General features: G+C 44.5%; 1 protein-coding gene across 3 annotated transcripts in view; it reads right to left on the bottom strand.

Annotated features, from left to right (window-relative positions):
- Positions 1 to 19,743, bottom strand: part of ICE1 (interactor of little elongation complex ELL subunit 1) — a 38,054-nt gene extending 18,311 nt beyond the window's left edge. The window contains exons 1-12 of one of the 3 annotated variants that reach the window (XM_088675070.1): positions 19,511 to 19,743; positions 14,378 to 14,436; positions 12,683 to 12,718; positions 11,428 to 11,445; positions 10,914 to 11,025; positions 9,567 to 9,643; positions 8,446 to 8,483; positions 6,829 to 6,911; positions 5,783 to 5,822; positions 5,625 to 5,684; positions 1,278 to 1,367; positions 1,114 to 1,155 (exon numbers count right to left, since the gene is read on the bottom strand). In XM_088675070.1, the coding sequence (XP_088531196.1) occupies positions 1,114 to 1,155; positions 1,278 to 1,367; positions 5,625 to 5,684; positions 5,783 to 5,822; positions 6,829 to 6,911; positions 8,446 to 8,483; positions 9,567 to 9,643; positions 10,914 to 11,025; positions 11,428 to 11,445; positions 12,683 to 12,718; positions 14,378 to 14,436; positions 19,511 to 19,603 (748 nt within the window). In that variant the 5' untranslated portion in view covers positions 19,604 to 19,743. Of the gene's footprint in view, positions 1 to 1,113; positions 1,156 to 1,277; positions 1,368 to 5,620; positions 5,685 to 5,782; positions 5,827 to 6,828; positions 6,912 to 8,445; positions 8,484 to 9,566; positions 9,644 to 10,913; positions 11,026 to 11,427; positions 11,446 to 12,682; positions 12,719 to 14,377; positions 14,437 to 19,510 lie in introns of those variants that run through there. The other 2 variants (XM_088675069.1, XM_035101550.3) reach the window with 2 other exon arrangements.
- Between the last annotated feature and the right edge of the window lie 1,259 nt (positions 19,744 to 21,002).

Raw genomic sequence — 21,002 nt, forward strand, 5'->3', positions numbered from 1 at the left:
ATAACGAAAAATTCATCTAGCGAATCCCATAGGAATGCATTGAATTGTTTCGAATTTTTTTTTTTGCCCATAGGAACGCATTAATTGAATTTCAATGCATTCCTATGGGAAACTGTGATTCGCTAGACCAGTGTTTCTCAACCTTTTTTGGGCCACGGCACACTTGTTCCATGAAAAAAATCACGAGGCATACCACCATTAAAAAAGTTAAAAAATGTAACTCTGTGCCGCCCTATATTATAATTATGACTGTAAGAAACACTTGCCAAATATTGCTTTCCGGCGGGTTAGTGTTTGCACTGAGCTTTGGGAAAGAGGAGGAGAAATATTGCTTTCCGGCGGATCAGTGCTTTATATTGGCGGCCGCCAGGCTCGTTTGCACTGAGCTTTGGGAAAGAGGAGGAGAAATATTGCTTTCCGGCGGGTCAGTGATGTTTATTGGCGGCCGCCAGGCACGTGACAATGCAAATCGCCCTTCTCGTCGCCGCACACCAGCCAGCGTCTCGCGGCACACTAGTGTGACGCGGAACAGCGGTTGAGAAACGCTGCGCTAGACGAATTTTTCGTAAAACGAATTCGTCTAGCGAGGCAACCTCCGCTAGAAAAATCCTTTCTTTAAGCGAAAATTTCGTCTTACAGGGCATTTGTTAAGCGAGGCACCACTGTACACCACTGTGCTGTTGAAAGGTTTTTTTGCAACTCCACAGGCCCTCCAGAAAGTATCCCCTTAATTATTATTTTTTAATTTTAAAAATCCAGGTGTTAATTTTACTGACCACTCTCGGGGGGGGGGGGCTGCTGCTGTGATTCTGGGGTGCCATACAGTTTTTGTAACCTTCCCATGACGCTCACAAAACTTTTCCTTAAAAAGTGTAAGATATTCCTAGTGAAGTCTTGGAAGAAGGCATAGGAGGAATGAGGACACGCCAAGCAAGATTTCCGGCAGCCCAGAGGCAACCGCAAATGCCCTGCAGGTATATATGCATATATTTTGTTCTTGCATTTAAATTATGCAAATATTAAAACCATAGCACAAAGTCATTCTAAAAGTTAATTATTGGCACCCGTCTGTCGTGAGATTCAACGGCAGAGTGCCCTTCTAAAAGTACTCACTTGTTTTTCCACGTGCTCTTGAATGACCAAGAAAATCTGTTCCTGCAGGTGAGAGAAGAGGCAAATTTTCTTTACTCTTCTTGAAAATTGCAACATACTTTTTTTTCCTCTAAGGAAAGTGACTACTTCCAATTATCTCTAGAACTACAGTACTTGGGTCTCACCTAAGATGTAGTCATGTTTGTTGATTTGACTTTTTCCTGTGGAGCTGTCGATACACATCCAGAGCTCCTGCAACAGCAGCTTAATTTTTTCTGTAAAATAACCAGAGACATCCAAACTGTTATGGTACTTGCAGAGAAACATGGATTAATAGAATATATATCTATATCTGTATCTGCACACACATTTCTTCAGTAATACAGGAATATGAAGCATATCCCAAACTGCTGAGGTTAAATAATAATAATAATAATAATAATAATAATAATAATTTATTTATACCCCGCCCTTCCCAGTTTAGAAACTCGGGCTCAGGGCAGCTAACAGCAAATTTAAAACACTTAATTGTAATACAACATAAAAGCAGCATAAAATGCAGTATAAAAGCATGAATAACAATAAAATTCAAAATTCAAAAATCAATTTTGGGGAAATCCATCCAATAAACATTAGATAGTCACCAGGGCTAGCTGGCTAAATTAGTACTACTTGGGCCAGCAAGGAGGGGGGGAATTAGCTGTGGGGTCCCAGAGCGGGTAATCTTCATAAAAGAGGTGAGGGAAGAGAGAAGGGAAATAAAAGATCACGCTTAGTTCAAATTAAAGGCCAGACGGAATAGTTCTGTCTTACAGGCGTGGGAGAAGGAGGATAAATCCTGTAGGGCTCTAGTCTCATGGGACAGAGCATTTCACCAGATCGGAGCTATCACTGAAAAGGCCCTGGCCCTGGTGGAGGATAGTCTGACTTCCTTAGGACCTGGGACCATTAAACTATGGTTATTCATGTCTGTTCCAGTGATGGCAAACCTCTAGCCCACTAGGCCTCCTCTACTGACTTGCCAAGGGTTCTCAGGAAAGTTGAAAGGAAGCTTGCTATGTCAGGATCTGTTACCTAAAGACACTTGGAGGTGACAACTCCCAACAGAGCAGCTCTGTCTTTGCATGCTGGTTGGCTATTTCCTTGGAGATTTGAGCAGGGGACGGAGGCCCACCACGCTGGTCCAATCTTCAGGAAACATATGAGCAGCGATAAAGGGTTAGGTGCTCTGGTGGTTTCTCCTTTCTGGGTTCCCCTTTCTCTGTGCAGAGTGGGAACACTTTTGCCCAGGCTCTTCTGCAACGTACTGTACATGCATCCTCCAGAAGGGAAGGCAAGGAGGGAACCTGGCCCTTGAACTTAGGAAGGTTCTGCTTGCGTTCTACACCAAATAGGATGAACCACACTGGGTGAGATAGTAAACCTCACTATCTCTCAGCCTCACCTACCTCACATGGCTGTTGTGGGGGATGAAATGGATAGGTAAAAGGTAAAGGACCCCTGGACAGTTAAGTCCAGTCAAAGACGACTATGGGGTTGCAGCGCTCATCTCACTTTCAGGCCGAGGGAGCTGGCGTTTGTCCACAGACAGCTTTCCGGGTCATGTGGCCAGCAGGACTAAACTGCTACTGGTGCACGGGGACAGTGACAAGTGCCAGAGCGCATGGAAACGCCGTTTACCTTCCTGTCACAGTGGTACCTATTTATCTACTTCAGTGTTTCTCAACCAGTGTGCCTCCAGATGTTTTGGGACTACAACTCCCATCATCCCTAGCTAGCAAGACCAGTGGTCAGGAATGATGGGAGTTGTAGTCCCAAAACATCTGGAGGCACACTGGTTGAGAAACACTGATCTTGCACTGGTGTGCTTTCGAACTGCTAGGTTGGCAGGAACTGAGACAGAGCAACAGGAGCTCACCCCGTCGTGGGGATTCAAACCACCGACCTTCTGATCAGCAAGCCCAAGAGGCTCAGTGGTTTACCTTTTTCCTTTTCCTAAAATGGATACAGGAAGCCATGCATGCTGCTTTAAGCTCCCCAGAGGAAAAATGGGGGGAAATGCATGATTCAAGACACCTCAGTTTGTGCATCTGAGAGTTAAAAGCCAGAACCTGAAGGGCAGCCCTGTAGCAAAGAGGATGCAAAAGCATATATGGAATGGAATGCAGCACTTTCTTGCAAACTCCCCTTGGAAAGTGACTGAAGGGCTATATAAAAATACTTAGCACAAATGAGTCAGCCCAATTTCTCAGCAAATCAATGGATATTCAGCAAAAGTTCTGACTTTACACAATTTGTTACAACCACAAGCTAACCAACATGTTCTTTCCCCCTTCTTGGCAACTCCCTTGAGCCTGTGCCTCCTTAGAGGACTCAGCCTGTTGACATGATAAGCAATAGCAAGAAATCCACCTGCATCTATTTAAATTGCATCATTTCCTTCTTGCCTCTGCTTGCCTCTTTGCTAAGTAAGCCACCTTTTTTAAAAAAAAATGGAATGAAATTAAGGAGCTCTGTTTGTATCCCTTTGTTGGTATTCTCAGCACTTTGTGGCATCATCACCATTTTATTTGCCTGTCACCTTTCCATGAAAAGATTCATGTTCAAAGCGGCTTCCATGAAAAGATTCATGTTCAAATGCATCTCAAAATCAGCCACTGCAAGAAGAATTCCATAACCATTTCATAGTAACATAATAGCAAATACAGTGGTACCTCGGTTTAAGTACACATTTGGTTCCAGAAGTCTGTACTTAACCTGAAGCGTACTTAACCTGAAGCGAACTTTCCCATTGAAAGTAATGGAAAGTGGATTAATCTGTTCCAGACGGGTCCGCGGAGTACTCAACCTGAAGCGTACTTAACCCAAAGTATGAGCGTAATTGGTTCCGGAAGTCTGTACTTAACCTGAAGCGTAATTAACCTGAATGAACTTTCCCATTGAAAGTAATGGAAAGTGGATTAATCCGTTCCAGATGGGTCCGTGGAGTACTTAAACTTAAAGTACTCAAACCAAAGTGTACTTAAACCGAGGTATGACTGTATAACATCAAACAAACACACACACCCCAATATTTCAGCATTATAAATATAAAAAGATTACACCTTCTGGCAACTGCAAAAATAACAAGGGAGACGAGAAACAGCTCTCCCATGATGTGGCAATGGCTTCTTGATTGGTACTTGCACATAAAAGGAGATGGATGGATTCAGGTCTGGTCACCTGGAGCAGGAAAGAAAGCACTTCCAGGTGACCAGGTAGGGAAGCTTCTTTGAAAGCAAATGTGTCCTTTTCCCCACCTTTAACAAGTCATGAATGCACTCAACTGAACCTGGGTGGGCAGACTAGTCAAATTTCTGCCTGTTGATCTGAAAACGGCAACTGCACTTCAGACATGGCCTTCTAAACAAAAAAAGTTCTAGTGTCCTATAAATCTTGCAGTGGGAAGAGAAGGGTTGAAGACATAGCCCAAACTCCCACCCAGCAGATGCCCAGCAAATACAAAGACACAAAAGTTTTCAGCCCCAAATCACTAGCTTTGCCAGGAAGACAAGGGTTAAATTCTACAACCTCTCTACAATCCACCCCAAATGCATCACAACTTTTCTTCTAAAATTCCCCCGTGAGTGCAACAGAACCCAACAGCTTACAGCTGTCAGTTGTCTGCCATCTAATTCTCTAGGCTTCCACTTGCTCTACAAAACTGGGGGAATTGCAGTGTTACATTCTGCTTGGCCGCCCAATGCTCTCCACGCTCATTGAAACGTGCTGCTAATTTCAAGGGAGTAGTGGTGACAGGCCATGGCTGAGACAGTGGTTCAATAATTTGTAGGGGGTTAGATGCTGGAGGCCACATGTCTGACGACCTCGTCTTAGGCAATGATAAATAATTTGTCTCCATCCAACTGCAGTTCTAAGAAGCAAAGAATACTTGCAGCAGAGTAACAAGTTCAAGCCGACATAAAACCTATCACAGGGGTAGGCAGCCTAAGGCCCGGGGGCCTGATGCGGCCCAATCGCCTTCTAAATCTGGCCCGCGGACGGTCCGGGAATCAGCGTGTTTTTACATGAATAGAATGTGTGCTTTTATTTAAAATGCATCCCTGGGATATTTGTGGAGCATAGGAATTCGTTTATTCACCCCCCCCCATATAGTCCCGCCCACCACATGGTCTGAGGAACGGTGGACCGGCCCACGTCTGAAAAAGATTGCTGACCCCTGACCTATCGTCATGCAGCTTGTTACATGTGGATGACCACAAAGCAGAACCTTAGGGCTTGCTGGCTCAGGAGGCCATGCTCTCAAGCACTTTTCTCAGACAGATCTTGGGGCCTTGCACATGTCCCATGCAGTGCACAATCACTCTCCTATTCAGCTCCTTTAGGGCACCTGCAAGAATCCAGGTAGGGCTGAAGGGTGAGGCCTTGTGGTATGAGGATGTGATGACTGTACAGATGACAACTCAAAGAACAGCAGCTATGAGCAATTGCAATCTTTTTTTATTAGAGATAAAATATTTATACATACCAACCTTTGTCTAGGTCTGCTACGGGACTCGCTCTCTCACTTTGGGTCTCAGCATTCTTCAGCACTGAGAGGAAATAAGACAGACACAGATATCAGATCAACAATTAAAACTGTAGCCCTGCCACTGAAAATCCATTAAGAGAAAATAAAGTGAAGCATCACCTTTCTTTTGCTTTGCATTCGGGAAGCCATCGGTCTTTTTCTGTCAACATCAAGGGAAGGAAACCATACCACATTAGCATCCTTAACTTGTAGTACTGACAGTGGAAAAAGATTCGACTCTGGTTACTGCTTAAATTACCTCATGACCTCTCAAATGTATGGAACCTCGGGTTACAAACACCTTGGGTTACAAATGCTTCGGGTTACAAATTCCACCAACCCGGAAGTAGTACCTCGGGTTAAGAACTTTGGCCCAAGATGAGAATAGAAATTGCATGCTGGCGGCATGGCGGGAGGCCTCATTAGTGAAAGTGCGCCTCAGGTTAAGAACGGTTTCGGGTTAAGAACGGGCCTCTGGAATGAATTAAGTTCGTAACCCGAGGTACCACTGTACAGGGATTGGGAGCCTCCAGATTTTGCGAGACTACAACTCCCATCATCAGGTGGCTGGGGCTGATAGGGGTTGGAGTCCACCATCATCTGGAGGGTCACAGGCTCCCTGGTTTCATAGGCTTGGTGGAAAATCGGAACTGTCCCTTGTTACTCTTGCCATCTCCTATCCCTCCCCTTCTGTGCTTATTGTTACCTCTTCACTCCCTCTGTCCAAATTTAGACTGTAAGGTCCAAGGTAGAGGGAGGAGGAGAGAGCTGTATTTTATTTTATCCACCCCCACCACAACTGTGTAACAATAACTTATTTACTTTGGACCGTAAAGCAACAACAATTCTGCCCAGCAGCCTAAACAATTTCTGTGATCAGTCCTCCCCACACAGCCCAGTCTTACACCAGTTTACCCATTACAGTGATGGGAAATAAGTCACCAACAGATAAGCACGGGGGGGGGGGGGAAGGCAAGTCCACCTGACTCAACATTTATGACATACACTCTGCACCTTGGGGGGGGGAGGGGGAATCATTAGGAGGAGATATGCTGGGTGATCTAAGACTTATGACAAAGCATGGAAAGAAACATTAATTTGCGCTTACTGCAAAAACAAACAAACAAACAAACCCCTCCAAACAAACCCTTCCTTAAGAAAGATACCTGTGCTTTCTTCAATTCCTTCTCAAGAACTTTCTTCTCTGCTTTCAGCTGCTTGAATTCCTGGATGTGCTTTGCTGCAGCCTCTTCATTTAAAGGGGAAAAAAATAATCAAAATGCATTAAAACCATTAAGCTAGACTTAATGGCGCAAAAGTCAGCAAACGAGGGCAAAATGCACTTGCATGGTGATGCCTTCCCTTTCAGATTTGTCAAACTCTAGCAGTTTATTCAGGGGTTGCAGCATTCAGTTCTGCACCATCATGTATTTCATTAGGATTTCATCACACTGGATGAATGCTGCTTGGCTTGGTCAGAGACATAGATTATCATACCAACTGCACACAACAGCTCCTCTGCTTTTTCTCCAAATGCGTAAATGCCCCATATGCCTTAGAATTCTGCTTAATGAGCCCCAGGGAACTAGAATTTTATTCATACTAAACACCGCTGACAACAAAACCTTTCCATGTAATAAAATATATTTGCACACTTCCATTTCAACAGGCCAAATGCTTAAACTGGGCTTTGTCAAGGTTTGCTGTGAGACCATAAAATGCATACAGATATCCTTAAATGGTCATAATCAAGTCTGAGTTCTTTGCATAATGTTATACTCGGATAAAAATTTATGCAGCAATCCAACTAGGTTTGTTGTAAGTGGATCACCCTCTGCAAGTTATTCAGCTACCATGGGCTTGGCAGAGGTCCTACACTGACATTTAATTTATAAACACTCAAGAGACAAATTTCTTAACAGTTATTTTACTTTCCTTTGGACATTAAACAAGTAGAGTAATACGTGACATGAAAATCAGAACAAAAACAAACAAGAAATAATTTTAAGCAGCTTTCATTCTTAATTTCAGGATCTTGTCACAGCTACTAACAACTGCCCAGAGCCAGGACAGGAGAGCACAATTGTCTTCCTGCTGTCATTTCTCATATATTTTCATGAGAAAATATAGTATAAACCTTTTATGATTTAAATAATGACATTATTTTACAGCTTTTTAACAACAGACCACTCTAAATTCTAACTATTCATGACTTAAGGCAATCTTGGAATTTTTATACCTTGATTGACAGTTTCATTAAAACAGGGACTCAGCTACACAGCTGCAGATAAAATATTTTAAGTGTGCTTTAAGTGCATTATACAATGTGACACTAGATGGTGAGCCTTATGGAAAATTCAATGTATTTTTTAAAACGCTTAAAAAAAAAACCATTTTCAGAATAGTTTTTATAAGTGTGTAGATTCCACCCAGGTGTATAATTAACCTTTTTCGAGCCAATTCATTCTCGCACTAACTAGCTCAATTTTATCTAAGGAATTGTTCTCTCTTTTATTCCCATGAAATAGAAGCAAAACATTTGACACTGCGATCCTGGTAGTAGTTGAAATGGGGCAAAAGGTAAAGGCAACAGTGAAAAAAGCAAAAGGTGAATCAAACAGGTTTTTAAGGTAAACTGACGGTGGCAAAATTGTTGGTGTACCTCTCAACCCTACTTAAAATACACATAAACTATGCAATACTCTCTTTTCGTACAACAATGTATTACTTTAAACCTAAAGGTTTTCTGTATCTGAAATGTGAATTTATTTGCAGTGAATTACCTTCAAGTTTCTTCACTTTAGTTTCCAGTTTCTTCTTCCTGACCATGTTTTAAAAAAACAACACAAAAAATTGAGGACAGTATCTTTTGATACAGGTTTTTGGCTTTTTGTTCAATCTAATACTGTACACAGAATATAAAAGCTTCCGTGATAACACAGGTTTAGTATGATTTGTTTAGCTCAGGCTTACATTTCCGGTTGAGTTTTGAATTAGAAACTGGACCCGCACCCAGTTCTTTGTGATGCTAGGACCCCACAATCGTCACCACTGCTACACGGTCTGTCCATAAAATATATCATACATCAAGGGAGAGGAGCAGGTAGAAAAGTCATGGCGAAGGAGAGACAGCATGCTGCCCAGCTGGGCAATGAGTTTTGGTTACAGGCCACTCTGAACAGGTGGTAGATGGGAGAGGCATATCTACGCCATTCACTGCAGCAAAGAACGCACCACCTCCCAGATTGAGAGGTGGTCGGAAGTGCACTAATTCAGAGTGTGCCCCAGAGTTCTTTGCACCATTGAACAGGGAAGTCAGCTAGGTCAGATGTAGCACATGCCTCCCCTTGCACACTGTTTTTGGCTAGGCTAGTACACCTGCCGTGCAAATCTTGGAATGCACCCTCCATCAGGGCACTGTGGGGCATATTCATGTTGTGCATTTCATGAAAGGATCAAAACCAACCTAGCCTGTTTTGTCCGGAAGACTAGCAGAAGTTAAGTGAATGTCCCCTTAGCCAGCAACCATTTCTGAGTGCCGGTAATCAACAGGCCTTAATTTGCCGCACCCTGTGAATGCGGGTTCTGATAATCCCAGTCCCAAATAGCAATAAGGGTAGGTAGGGAATGAATTCAGAACAGGTTGCTTGCCTCTCCTTTTGGACCACTAGGCCTGAAACACCACCTAAAATGGTTTTGTGTTTCAGTACTGGCTACGTGGCCCTAACAATTGATGAAATGTACAAGAAGTAGCATATGATTAATTCCTACACTGAGAGGGTTCTTAATTCCCTATCTTTCCCTGCAAACATTATTATAATCTGAACATAGAATAATTTTACATCTAATTGCAAAGGTGAAAAATAGTATAAAATTCACTATTTGGTTCATTTATATGACTCACATCGTGTCACTTTTGTTCATTTCATCTTTCACCCGAACATATTCCAGATGAGTTTCCTGGTATATCTTGAGTGAACTCTAGTTAAAGAAACAGATAGTGATTAAAATACAGACATGCAAATAAACAAATATTTTCTTATAGCTAATGCATTGATTCCCAATATCATAAAACAGCATTGTGAAAATCAGAAGACATACCATATTTTTCTCCCTCCGTAAGACGCATCTGACCATAAGACGCACCTAGTTTTTTAGAGGAGGAAAGGGGGAAAGCCCTGTTTTGGGGGGGATCAGCTCACAGTTGTGCAGCTTCTTTTGCAAAGGGGAAAAGCCCCGTTTCTTTTGAGGATCAGCTCAAAGGTGTGCAGCTTCTTTTGCAAAGGCGGAAAGCCCCTTTTTTGAGGATCAGCTCACAGTTGTTGAGCTTACTTTGCAAAGGGAAAAAATCCTGTTTTTATGGGGTTCAACTCACAGTTTTGCCAGCTTCTTTAGGAAAGGAAAGGGAGCTGTTTCTACAGTTTCCAGACAGATAATCTAATCAGCTAGTCACATGTTGCTGGGGAAACAAACAGCCTCCCTCTGCAGAACATTCAACAATGGAGGCCTGGGCAAGGGGGCGGGGCCAGAAAGGGAGCCAGCGACCAACCACACATTCGCTCCATAAGACGCGCAGACATTCCCCCCTTACTTTTTAGGAGGAAAAAGGTGCGTCTTATGGAGCGAAAAATATGGTATGCTAAATAAGGTTGCAGGAGAAGGGGTGTCCACAGCTGTGGAACCACCACTAAAAAGACTGGCCCTGATGCCTACTAGGGCTGGGTGATATTAGCTTTTCAATGTTGTGATGTTGAAAAGCGGAGGCGCTGAGGGAAGAATGAGCTCCATCGGCCATGGGTCTGATACAGTTCCTTCTTCCACGTGCCAGATGCCAGTGGAGCTTCTTCTGCCACCAGCACCTGGCACACTAGGCCTAATGCAGCTCATTCCTCCGCACGCTGGGTGCTGGTGACGGAGGGAGTCCCTCTGCTGCCAGCGCTGGCATGCCAAGGGAAGAACGAGCTCCATTGGCTCCGGTGCCTTGTTCCTCCCTCGGTCTGAGGGCCAGAATATTTCAAATAAAAAGTTGTTCTCATGGGCCAAATGGGAAGGCCTGAAGGGGTTAAGCAGTTAGTCCTGTGGGTCTGAAGCTCCCCTTCCCTGCACTAAGGGATTACAGAACAACCCTCCAGCTACCTTCTTAAGGTCACTCTTGGGCTCCTAGGTGCAAGCCCTCACTCAGGGACAGGCAATCCAGATGTCTCAAAGCAGGCCTCACCACTTTCTTTCTTTCTAAATATTTCCTAATTACCTTCTTCTCCTCCAGCTCTGCTTTCACAGATCCCAGCTCCTCCTGACACTTTTCTAGAGGCAATATTTTCTGCAGCATTTGCTCCACTTGGTGACGAAGTGTGTCATTTTCCCTGAAACGGGATAATTAATATAACAGGAGTGGAAACAAAACAAGACAATATCTTACTGTCTCCGTGGACACAAAGTCACAGTAGTCCCTGCTGCCCTCCCACATGCTAACACTTGAAAGTAACGTCTGAAGAGGGCTTCTGCAGATCAATATGTTTTGCATACTTACACCATGGGCCCAAGCCACATAGCAAACACAAACCAAAATGTCCTTATAATATCACATTGGACTCTCAAACATATTTGCTTAAAAACTATGGTAAACACCTCACTCTTTTGTCTCAGGGAGCAGACAAAGTGCAGTAGAACCAATTATTAACACCCAGAGATTCACCCTGCAGTGATAACCCCCAAGCCCAAAGCCGTGGGCACAGTGTCAGAATTCAAGCAGAATGAGTTCTTACCTTACAGCAAACTGAAGCTGTGATATCTGGTTAAAGAAAACTTGAAATGCAGAGATTAGCTCAATGCCCGCAGCAACAGATCAACAAATCCCACTGTGCCTCAGAGGCATTTCTTATGAGTCTATTGATAAGTCTGATACCAATATTCATGTACAAAAAGGATGCATTTCATGACTTGCCTCGAAGCAAGCACGAACAAGATATTTTATTATTACTCTCAAGTGCCAAGAACTTGAGAACTGCACAGAGCAGAACCTGGCATGTCAATGGTTGTGTTTGCTTTTACCATGTATGTGAATGGCAGCTTGTCTTTGCACACTTTATTTTTCCTTCCATTATCTGGCAATCTCACATGCAAGATGTGAGCCTTTATAGGCTTGGGGGTCTACCAACAAACTACACCTACAGTAGGAGAAACATTTTCTCTGATGATCTTCTGCTAACATGCAAAAAAGCATTTTTATTCGGACAGACTTTTGATCTAATAAGCTGACTTGTTATGATTTGCAGTTTGCTCAATTGGATGTTGTTTTTTATCAGTTTTACCTTCTTTTACGCTGTTCCCATTTTATCCTTTGTATCCTTTACTGTTAAGAGCCTTCAGCAGTATTTGGGATACACATATTATACATACCTAAAGGACAAAATGTAGTATTGGTTATGATGTATATATTGAGCTTGCACACTCTGGATTTTCCCTTTCAATCTGTGCAATCAGGAGCCTGGTTCTTTTCTAGCATGTATGCATTTTTCAATGAAAGCCCAACAAGACTTGTTCCTAAAGCACCTGCACCCAAATATTTTTTAAAAAGTATCTCAAAGCAGCAACCTTCAGGCTTTAGCATGACAGTGAAAGACAGGGCCAGGATACACTAGCGGCTTCAGTTACAGAAGCCTCTTTCGCACAATGTTCACAAAAGCTGTTCCTGTTGCCAAGGAAACGGGATGCCTCCTTTCTGCCAAGGGCACTGTGGCTGCTCTTCCCTACCTGTGTGCTGCTGCCTGATGCAACTCAGGGTAATCTGAGCCTTGGCAAATTACACCGCCAAGATTTCAAGTCACAAAGTTGCTACCTTTTCGACAACATCTGTAGGGTGTGCAGATCAGCCACCTAGTACAGACATGCTCACTATGTATTATAAAGTCCTAACGCTTATACACACCCTACCACCACTTTAGATTTCCCACAACAGTGCTTTGCTCCAAGCAATAGACTTTAAATTTATTTTCTAGGAAAAGAAACACAAAAAGGATATCGTTGCACTTTTGCTGGTATTCTGTCAACAGGTGGCTGTAAGAGAGAAAAAGGGGGGGGGGGGTTAAATGCAGGTCCATGCTGAACAAATAAATACATGGAATATTATTGCGCCTGGTGCGTATTGAAACTGATCTCTGTGCTTTATAGATTAGTTAGCAAGGACAGATATGCTTTCTCACATTTCTACAAAAATCAGATCCATTTATTTATTTAATAAATGTAACACGCCCTTCCACTTCTCACACCAGTATAGATAATAATAATAATAATAATAATAATAATAATAATAATAATATTTATACCCAACCCTTCCCAGTCAAGACCGGGCTCAGGGCGGCTAACAACAAAAATATCAACGCAAGCATAAAAGAAACAATTCAATTAAAATGCAGTTTAATACAATGTTAAAATTCAATTTTAAAATTAAAAATCTTCAAGTAAGATAAAACCATTATAAGATAAAACCTATGGGGAGGGTAACCCCAGGGTCAGACTGCGTCAGTCCAAAGGCCAAGAGGAACAGCTCTGTCTTGCAGGGCCCTAGTCTCCTGAGACAGAGTGTTCCACCAGGTCGGGGCCAGTACTGAGAAGGCCCTGGTCCTGGTCAAGGCCAGCCTAACCACCTTGTGACTCAGGATCTCCAGAATATTGTTGTTTGTGGACCTTAAGGTCCTCCGCGGGGCATACCGGGAGAGGCGGTCCCGTAGGTACGAGGGTCCTAAGCCGCATAAGGACCCTCGTACCTACGGGAGCCAGTGCAGCTGGTAAAGCACTGGATGAATGTGGTCCCGCGCCTGGGACCCCGTAAAGAGTCTTGCCACGGCATTCTGCACCCGCTGGAGTTTCTGGGTCAGTTTCAAGGGCAGCCCCGCGTAGAGCGAGTTACAATAATCAAGCCTAGAGGTGACCATCGCATGGATCACTGTGGCCAGATCAGGTTGAGAAAGGTAGGGGACCAACTGCTTAATGCGGCAAAGATGGAAAAATGCCACCTTGGCTGTGGTCGCAACCTGTGCCTCCATGGAAAGGGAGGCATCCAAGGTTACTCCCAAGCTCTTGACAGAAGGGGCTGACATATATGTTGCACATATGTTCTCACATAATGTAAAGCCAAACCATGCCTTAGTTAGTGTAGGAGTGTGGGTTATCAGTGAGGGCTACCTGGGAGTAAGATATGGTTTGGCTCTCAATGTGTTATCCAAACCCAGGCTCATGGACTGGCTCATTCCAGACGAACCACGAGCTGTAACCAAGCTCTGCTCCTGGTTTACATCTTGTACTATATTTGGGAGGATGCCACACTACGCCAAACCACAGCTTTCCTCTGGGTACCACAACAGCAGAAAGAGGGCAATTGTTGTCACCTTCTCTTCAGTAGCCTGTGTGCTCGTGCTAAGTCATCTTTAGCTTAGCATTATGTGCTACCTGAATCAATGTTTGCCCATTTATAGTCCTTCCCCCACACAGCGCCTTTGGGGACTACAAGAACTCCTGTGCTGAAATGTTAAGTCTGCTGCACTGCATCAGGGCCATACCGAATGCAATTTTGCAGAGCAGAGGATTTTACTCCCGTTGGGTTTGAATAAGACTGAAAGCAGTTGAGCTGTGCACAAGAGCGCAAAAATGAAAACAGTTGTTATGCGTACAGAGGCGAAAAATACATTTGTAGAAAAATGCTGACAACGTACTTACTCAGTATCAATGATCTTTTGCTTTAATGCAATTAGGGCAGCTACGTATTCATTTAAATTCTGAAAGGGGGGAAAAGGAGAAGCCAGTTAAGGAAATTCAGCTCCCATACGCCAATAATATATTCTAAGTTCGTACTACCCAAACTGGGCGCATGTTCGGAACGTTTAGCCTGCAGACAGCAAAAAAACAGGAAAACCGAAAGGCAATGCAATCACAGACAAGATGAAGCAGGTGGCAAATGAATATGTAAAAATCACTTAAATGATTTTTTAAAAATAAATAAATAAAAAGGGAAAATAACCTAAATAATCTTAGGTTAGTATATTTACAGTAACTAAATTAAAAAAAGAAGCAGCAGTGGACAGAGCTCCATGCCCGAGGTGCTTAGAAATTAGGAATTTTAGGCATATCCTAAGCATTAGAATAAGGGACGCGGGTGGCGCTGTGGGTTAAACCACTGTGCCGCTTGGGCTTGCCGGTCGAAAGGTCGGTGGTTCGAATCCCCACGACAGGGTGAGCTCCCGTTGTTTGGTCCCAGCTCCTGCCCACCTAGCAGTTCGAAAGCACGTCAAAGTGCAAGTAGATAATTAGGTATCGCTCCGGCGGGAAGGTAAATGGTGTTTCCGTGCGCTGCTCTGGTTCGCTTAGTCATGATGGCCACATGACCCGGAAAACTGTCTGCGGACAAACGCCGGCTCCCTCGGCCTAGAGAGCAAGATGAGTGCTGCAACCCCAGAGTCGTTCGCAACTGGACTTAATTGTCAGGGGTCCCTTTACCTTTAAGCATTAGAATATACAGACCTAAGTTTAGCCTTTTCAGTGGTGGCTCTGCATTTGTGGAATGACCTTCCTTTTGAGGTTTGTATTGCCCTCACTTTATATTCACTTAGACACCAGGCAAAAGCTCATCTTTTCTGCCACACTTGTAGACAGGGGTTGGCACCTCAGGCCCGTGGGCCGGATGCGGCCCAATCACCTTCTCAATCTGGCCCGTGGATGGTTTGGGAATCAGCATGTTTTTACATGAGCAGAATGTGTCCTTTTATTTAAAATGCATCTCTGGGTTATTTGTGGGGCATAGGAATTCGTTCATATTTTTTTCCAAAATATAGTCCGGCCCACCACATGGTCTGGGGGACGGTGGACTGAAAAAGGTTGCTGACCCCTGCTTTTAGAGGTTGGATGAAGAGTCATTCCCGAGTTTTGATGCTGGCAGTTATGTTATTGTGCTCCTTTCCTGGCCAATTCTCAGCAGGTTTCCTAACATTTGGTGGGAAACTTGGAACCTGAGCATCTTTAAGAATTTAGTAAAATTAATTTAAATGGAATGTGGGAGGGGTGAGAGGGATTTGAAATCTATTTGTTCAGCATCATCATTTAGTGTAGTTTAAAACATATTTCAAAATGTCAGGGACAAGATGGATTAGAATTTATTGGGCCCCTTCTTTTTCAAGTATTAGACAATGAAGGCAACAAGTGATCACAATAGAGTTTTTAAAGCTATTTGTAACTACCGTGTTTCTCCGAAAATAAGATACCGTCTTATATTTATTTTTCCAAAAAAAACCCACAAACCCACAGTGGCTTATTTTCAGGGGATGTCTTATATTCGGGTCGGCTTATACTCAAGTACCGTATATACGGTATATTTAAAATGAGACTAAATCTTAGCAAGTGGACACTCACAAAGTTTGGGGAGCTTGTTGAAACAAAAACATATTCAGCTGCTTCTGAAAAGTGCAGATACTGGGTACCTGTCTCAACAAGAATGCTTCTCCACAGAACAGGGGTGGCCCTGCTTAAAGCCCTGCTGTGAGCTACTGTGCAGAGGGTTTCTGAGATATTTGGGACTTGAAGGAGAAACTCCCCTGCAGACTGCAGCGTTCTACTGGGTGTATAAGGGATAAGGGCAGCCTCTCAATAACGTGGTATCAACTAAGGACTACAACAGGTTCCTGGAATGCCTCATAGCTTGCTTTAGCCACAATTTGCTCGAACAATTATGTAGCACCTGAATGTTTTTTAAAAAATATATACCCAGATCACTCATATGAAAAACAGTTGAGAATGTGAAGACACATGCCTATATATCTACCTCCGAGACAAGTGATCAGCTATGCCATCCATCAATTCATATTTTAAGCCGAGGTATCAAATATGAGAGATGCAAGAACCTCAAAGCCAAACTGCAGCTTTCTAGCATTTTGGATACAGCTTCTGTTTGAGGTAAGGACAGCTTGCCCTCTTCGTGCTATATACAGTGGTGATTCCCAGAGTTGTCGCTGGGCTCTCTATAAAATTTGCTGTGGAAGAACAAGTAGCATATGGGAAGAAGAGAATCCTTTGAAGGGTCAGCAAAACTTGGGAGGAAAGGGTGATGTAACATACCTGCAAACACTGTACAGTTTTGATATTATACAAACCACAATTAAGGGATGAAGGAAAAATAGGATGCAGTGGAGGTGAGCTGTACTACAAATTCCTATGCTAAACTGTAACTTGGAAGGCTTTCTCCTTCGGCTGATATATACATGCACAATCACAAATATGTTCTTCCACTCATTCTCACTTTGCAGCAAGCAATGGGATTTCACGAATGGACTTCAAAGTCACAGCAATGGGAAGCAATGATCACATTAAAACCTTTATGTTCAGGAAGCTATGGCTCTTTCAGACAATGGTGCAATTAGAAAAATGGTATTGAGTTATGCTGGCATTTCAAAGATATATTACTTACTAGAATCGAATAGCATATACTGTAAAGTAATTACAGCGGTTGGAGGATGGATGGCGGCTAACAGATTGAGGTTGAATCCTGACAAGACAGAAGTACTGTTCGTGGGGAACAGGAGGCGGGCAGGTGTGGAGGATTCCCTGGTTCTGAATGGGGTAACTGTGCCCCTGAAGGACCAGGTCCGCAGCCTGGGAGTCATTTTGGACTCACAGCTGTCCATGGAGGCGCAGGTCAATTCTGTGTCCAGGGCAGCTGTCTATCAGCTCCATCTGGTACGCAGGCTGAGACCCTACCTGCCTGCAGACTGTCTAGCCAGAGTGGTGCATGCTCTAGTTATCTCCCGCTTGGACTACTGCAATGCGCTCTACGTGGGGCTACCTTTGAAGGTGACTCGGAAACTACAACTAATCCAGAATGCGGCAGCTAGACTGGTGACTGGGAGCGGCCGCCGAGACCACATAACACCGGTCTTGAAAGATCTACATTGGCTCTCAGTACGTTTCCGAGCACAGTGAAAAGTGTTGGTGCTGACCTTTAAAGCCCTAAATGGCTTGGTCCAGTATACCTGAAGGAGCGTCTCCACCTCCATCGTTCTGCCCGGACACTGACGTCCAGCACCGAGGGCCTTCTGGCGGTTCCCTCGTTGCGAGAAGCCAAGTTGCAGGGAACTAGGCAGAGGGCCTTCTCGGTGGTGGTTCCTGCCCTGTGGAACGCCCTCCCAACAGATGTCAAAGAGGAAAACAACTACCAGACTTTTAGAAGACATCTGAAGGCAGCCCTGTTCAGGGAGGCTTTTAATGTTTAATAGATTACTGTGTTTTATTTTTCTGTTGGAAGCCGTCCAGAGTGGCTGGGGAAACCCAGCCAGATGGGCGGGGTATAAATAAAAAAATGTTATTATTATTATGTATGGGTTTAGGGCAGCAGACTTTGTCTATTGTTAGCAGAATATGCAAATAATCAGGCTGCAAGTGTTAACTAAGAAGCAAGTCCCAATGTGTTTAAGGGGGCTTACTCCAGGTAAGTGTATTTAGGACTGCAACCTTACTGTGTGTGTATTGAAAAGTTCGCTGTTACTTAATTTTATGAGGTACATGGTGTTCTGTACAATAACGTTGAGATAATAAAAGTTCTGTTTTTGTTTAAAGGTAAAGGTAAAGGGACCCCTGACTGTTAGGTCCAGACTCTGGGGTTGAGGCGCTCAACAGCACTAATGGTTCCCCCCCTCCCATTTTTTTTTGGGGGGAGGGCTTATTTTAGTCCTGTTTTCCCAGTAGCAAAAGCCAAAAAAGTTCCTTAGATTAGGAGTTTACAGCTGTATTTCTCACTGCATACACATATATTTTAAAGCTATATTTATTTTCAGGGAATGACTAACAATATAAAAAATTACCAAGAAACCTACCCAATCCTCTAAGTTCAAATCACCAATAGACCCTTTAAACAAAATAAGGGCAGATCACAAGCAAGTCAAAGTAGTCTTAGCAAATGAATAAACGTGTATTCAAAAATGTTTACTGGGCTGCTTAGAATAGACTACAATGTAAACTTCATAATCTAACAGAAAATGTTATCGAAACCTGATAGACTGATTTAGCCACAGTCCACTTTAATTTGACTAATGTGCTCTCCCCTCACTAAAACAATTCAATTCAATTCATACAATCTTTTTTATACACCATTCCTCAGTACGTTCTTTTAATAACAGACCACACAGCAAAATGATATGTGTCAAGTGACACTTGTTTTCGAAGTTCGTGAAACAGCGGTGAATTAGGTTTGATAAGGGGAAAATAAATAGACGCCGCGGTTTCAATGCTGCTCCAGCTCCAAAGCTGCCTTGGAGTCTAGCATTTGCACAGCACATGCAAGAGTTTGTGAGCAGCTACTAATCAGGCACGTGCAAAAGGAGTTCTTTACATGCCCCGAGGCATGTCCCAGGACACAGAACAAGGAACTCTTCACGTGGTCAAAGGCACCGAACAAGGAACTCTTCACAAGCCCCAAGGCACTGAACAGGGAACTCTTCACATGCTCAGAGGCACAGAACAAGGAACACTTCACATACCCCAAGGCACTGAAAGGGGAACACATGCTCAAAGGCACCGAACAGGAACTCAAAGGCACTGAACAGGGAAACTCTTCACGTGCTCAAAAGCATCAAACAGGGAACTCTTCACATGCTCAAAGGCACTGAACAGGGAACACTTCACATGCTCAGAGGCACAGAACAAGGAACTCTTCACATGCCCCAAGGCACTGAAAAGGGAACACATGCTCAAAGGCACCGAACAGGAACTCAAAGGCACCGAACAGGGAATTCTTCACATGCCATAAGGCACGTTTCAGGGCACTGGACTGAATTCAGAAGCCTACAAGCCCCCGGTTTCGCTCCCTACCTGCTGGAGGGCCCCGCAGTTGGCGCAGGCCGTGGCCGCCTCCGCCGCGATCCCCGCTGCGGCCGCCGCGGGCGGGGTCTCCCCGGGCATCATGGTTGCCGCCTTCGCCCATCCGTCGCCGGCCACCGACCAGCCTCGGGCGGCAGAGGCAGAAGCAGCGGTACGAGCGACGGAATCCGAAAGCAGAAGCAAGGAAGGTCCACTCCGGCCGCCCCGCGACGCGACGCACAGCGGGAAAGGTCCCCACCACCCCGCGACGCGCGTCCTGGTGGAAAAGCTGTCCTTGGCGCTGCCTAATAGAAACGATATGTGGATATATTTTTAGGCCTTTCCAGGCATAGAACGAGATTCTCTCAGCCTTCGTAGCCACACGCTGAACGGACTCTGCCCTTATTAGACGCTCCGCTGTGAAGGGGTTTCCGTCCTCCGACAAGGCACTAGGAAAGGTCAGGCGGGTAACCATGGCGACGACTTCCCTCGTTGCCAAGGCGCCTACAAATCCCAACATGCCGCGCGCGACTCTCGCTGTTTTGACCGGGGTGCCAAAGTTTGGGGACAGGATCGCAGGCAGGCAAAAAAGGAAAAAAAAAGGAGAGTGCAGCGAAAAAGCACAAGCCAATGCACTAGGGTCGGACTTGGACCAGGGTTCAAATCCTCACCCAGCCATTAGGTCAGGCTGTCCTCTGAAGCCAAGTAACCCGCTCTAGTGCTTTGTTAAAGAGAAAGTACTCGTTGCTCACCAGCCCCTGTAGGACAGACTCCACAGCAAGGAGAGGGGCCGCCTTTGAGCATGTGAAGAGTTCCTGTTCAGTGCCTATGAGCATGTGAAGAGCTCCCTGTTCAGTGCTTTTGAGCATGTGAAGAGTTCCCTGTTCAGTGCCTTTGTTCATGAAGTTATCTATGGATAGATTCTTTATGCAGACTTTTTCAGGTGGTTCGCAGCTTAGTGGAACCACCTGCTGCATCGGGGCCCACATGATCTCCTGCAACGATTTTGCAAAGTTTTTTGCAGATAAAGTCGCTCAGATTCGGAGGGAGGTAGACTCCACCCTGGGAGCAGGGCCGGGGCGGGAGAGTGCTGGAGCCCTGTCTAGTCATGTTTCATGGGATCAATTTCAATCTGTTACCTCCGAGGATGTGGACAGGCTGCTTGAACGAGTGAAACCAACCACCTGTCTCCTTGATCCTTGCCCATCCTGGCTTATAAAAGCCAGCCGGGAACGTCTGGGCAATGGGCTTCGCGGGTTGGTGAAAGCTTCTCTCCATGAGGGAGCCTTCCCAGACCCGCTGAAAGAGGCGGTTATTAAGCCGCTTCTTTAAAAACCATCTTTAGATGCGGCCAATATGGCCAACTATCTCAAATCTTCCATTCTTGGGCAAGGTGACTGAGCGAGTGGTTGCTGAACAACTCCAGGCATGCCTGGAAGAAGTGGACCATTTGGATCCCTTCCAGTCGGGATTCAGGCCTCATCATGGGACTGAAATGCCTTGG

The sequence above is a fragment of the Zootoca vivipara genome, chromosome 8 (assembly GCF_965207765.1).
Source record: "Zootoca vivipara chromosome 8, rZooViv2.hap1.1, whole genome shotgun sequence".
In the NCBI taxonomy this organism is placed as follows: domain Eukaryota; kingdom Metazoa; phylum Chordata; class Lepidosauria; order Squamata; family Lacertidae; genus Zootoca; species Zootoca vivipara.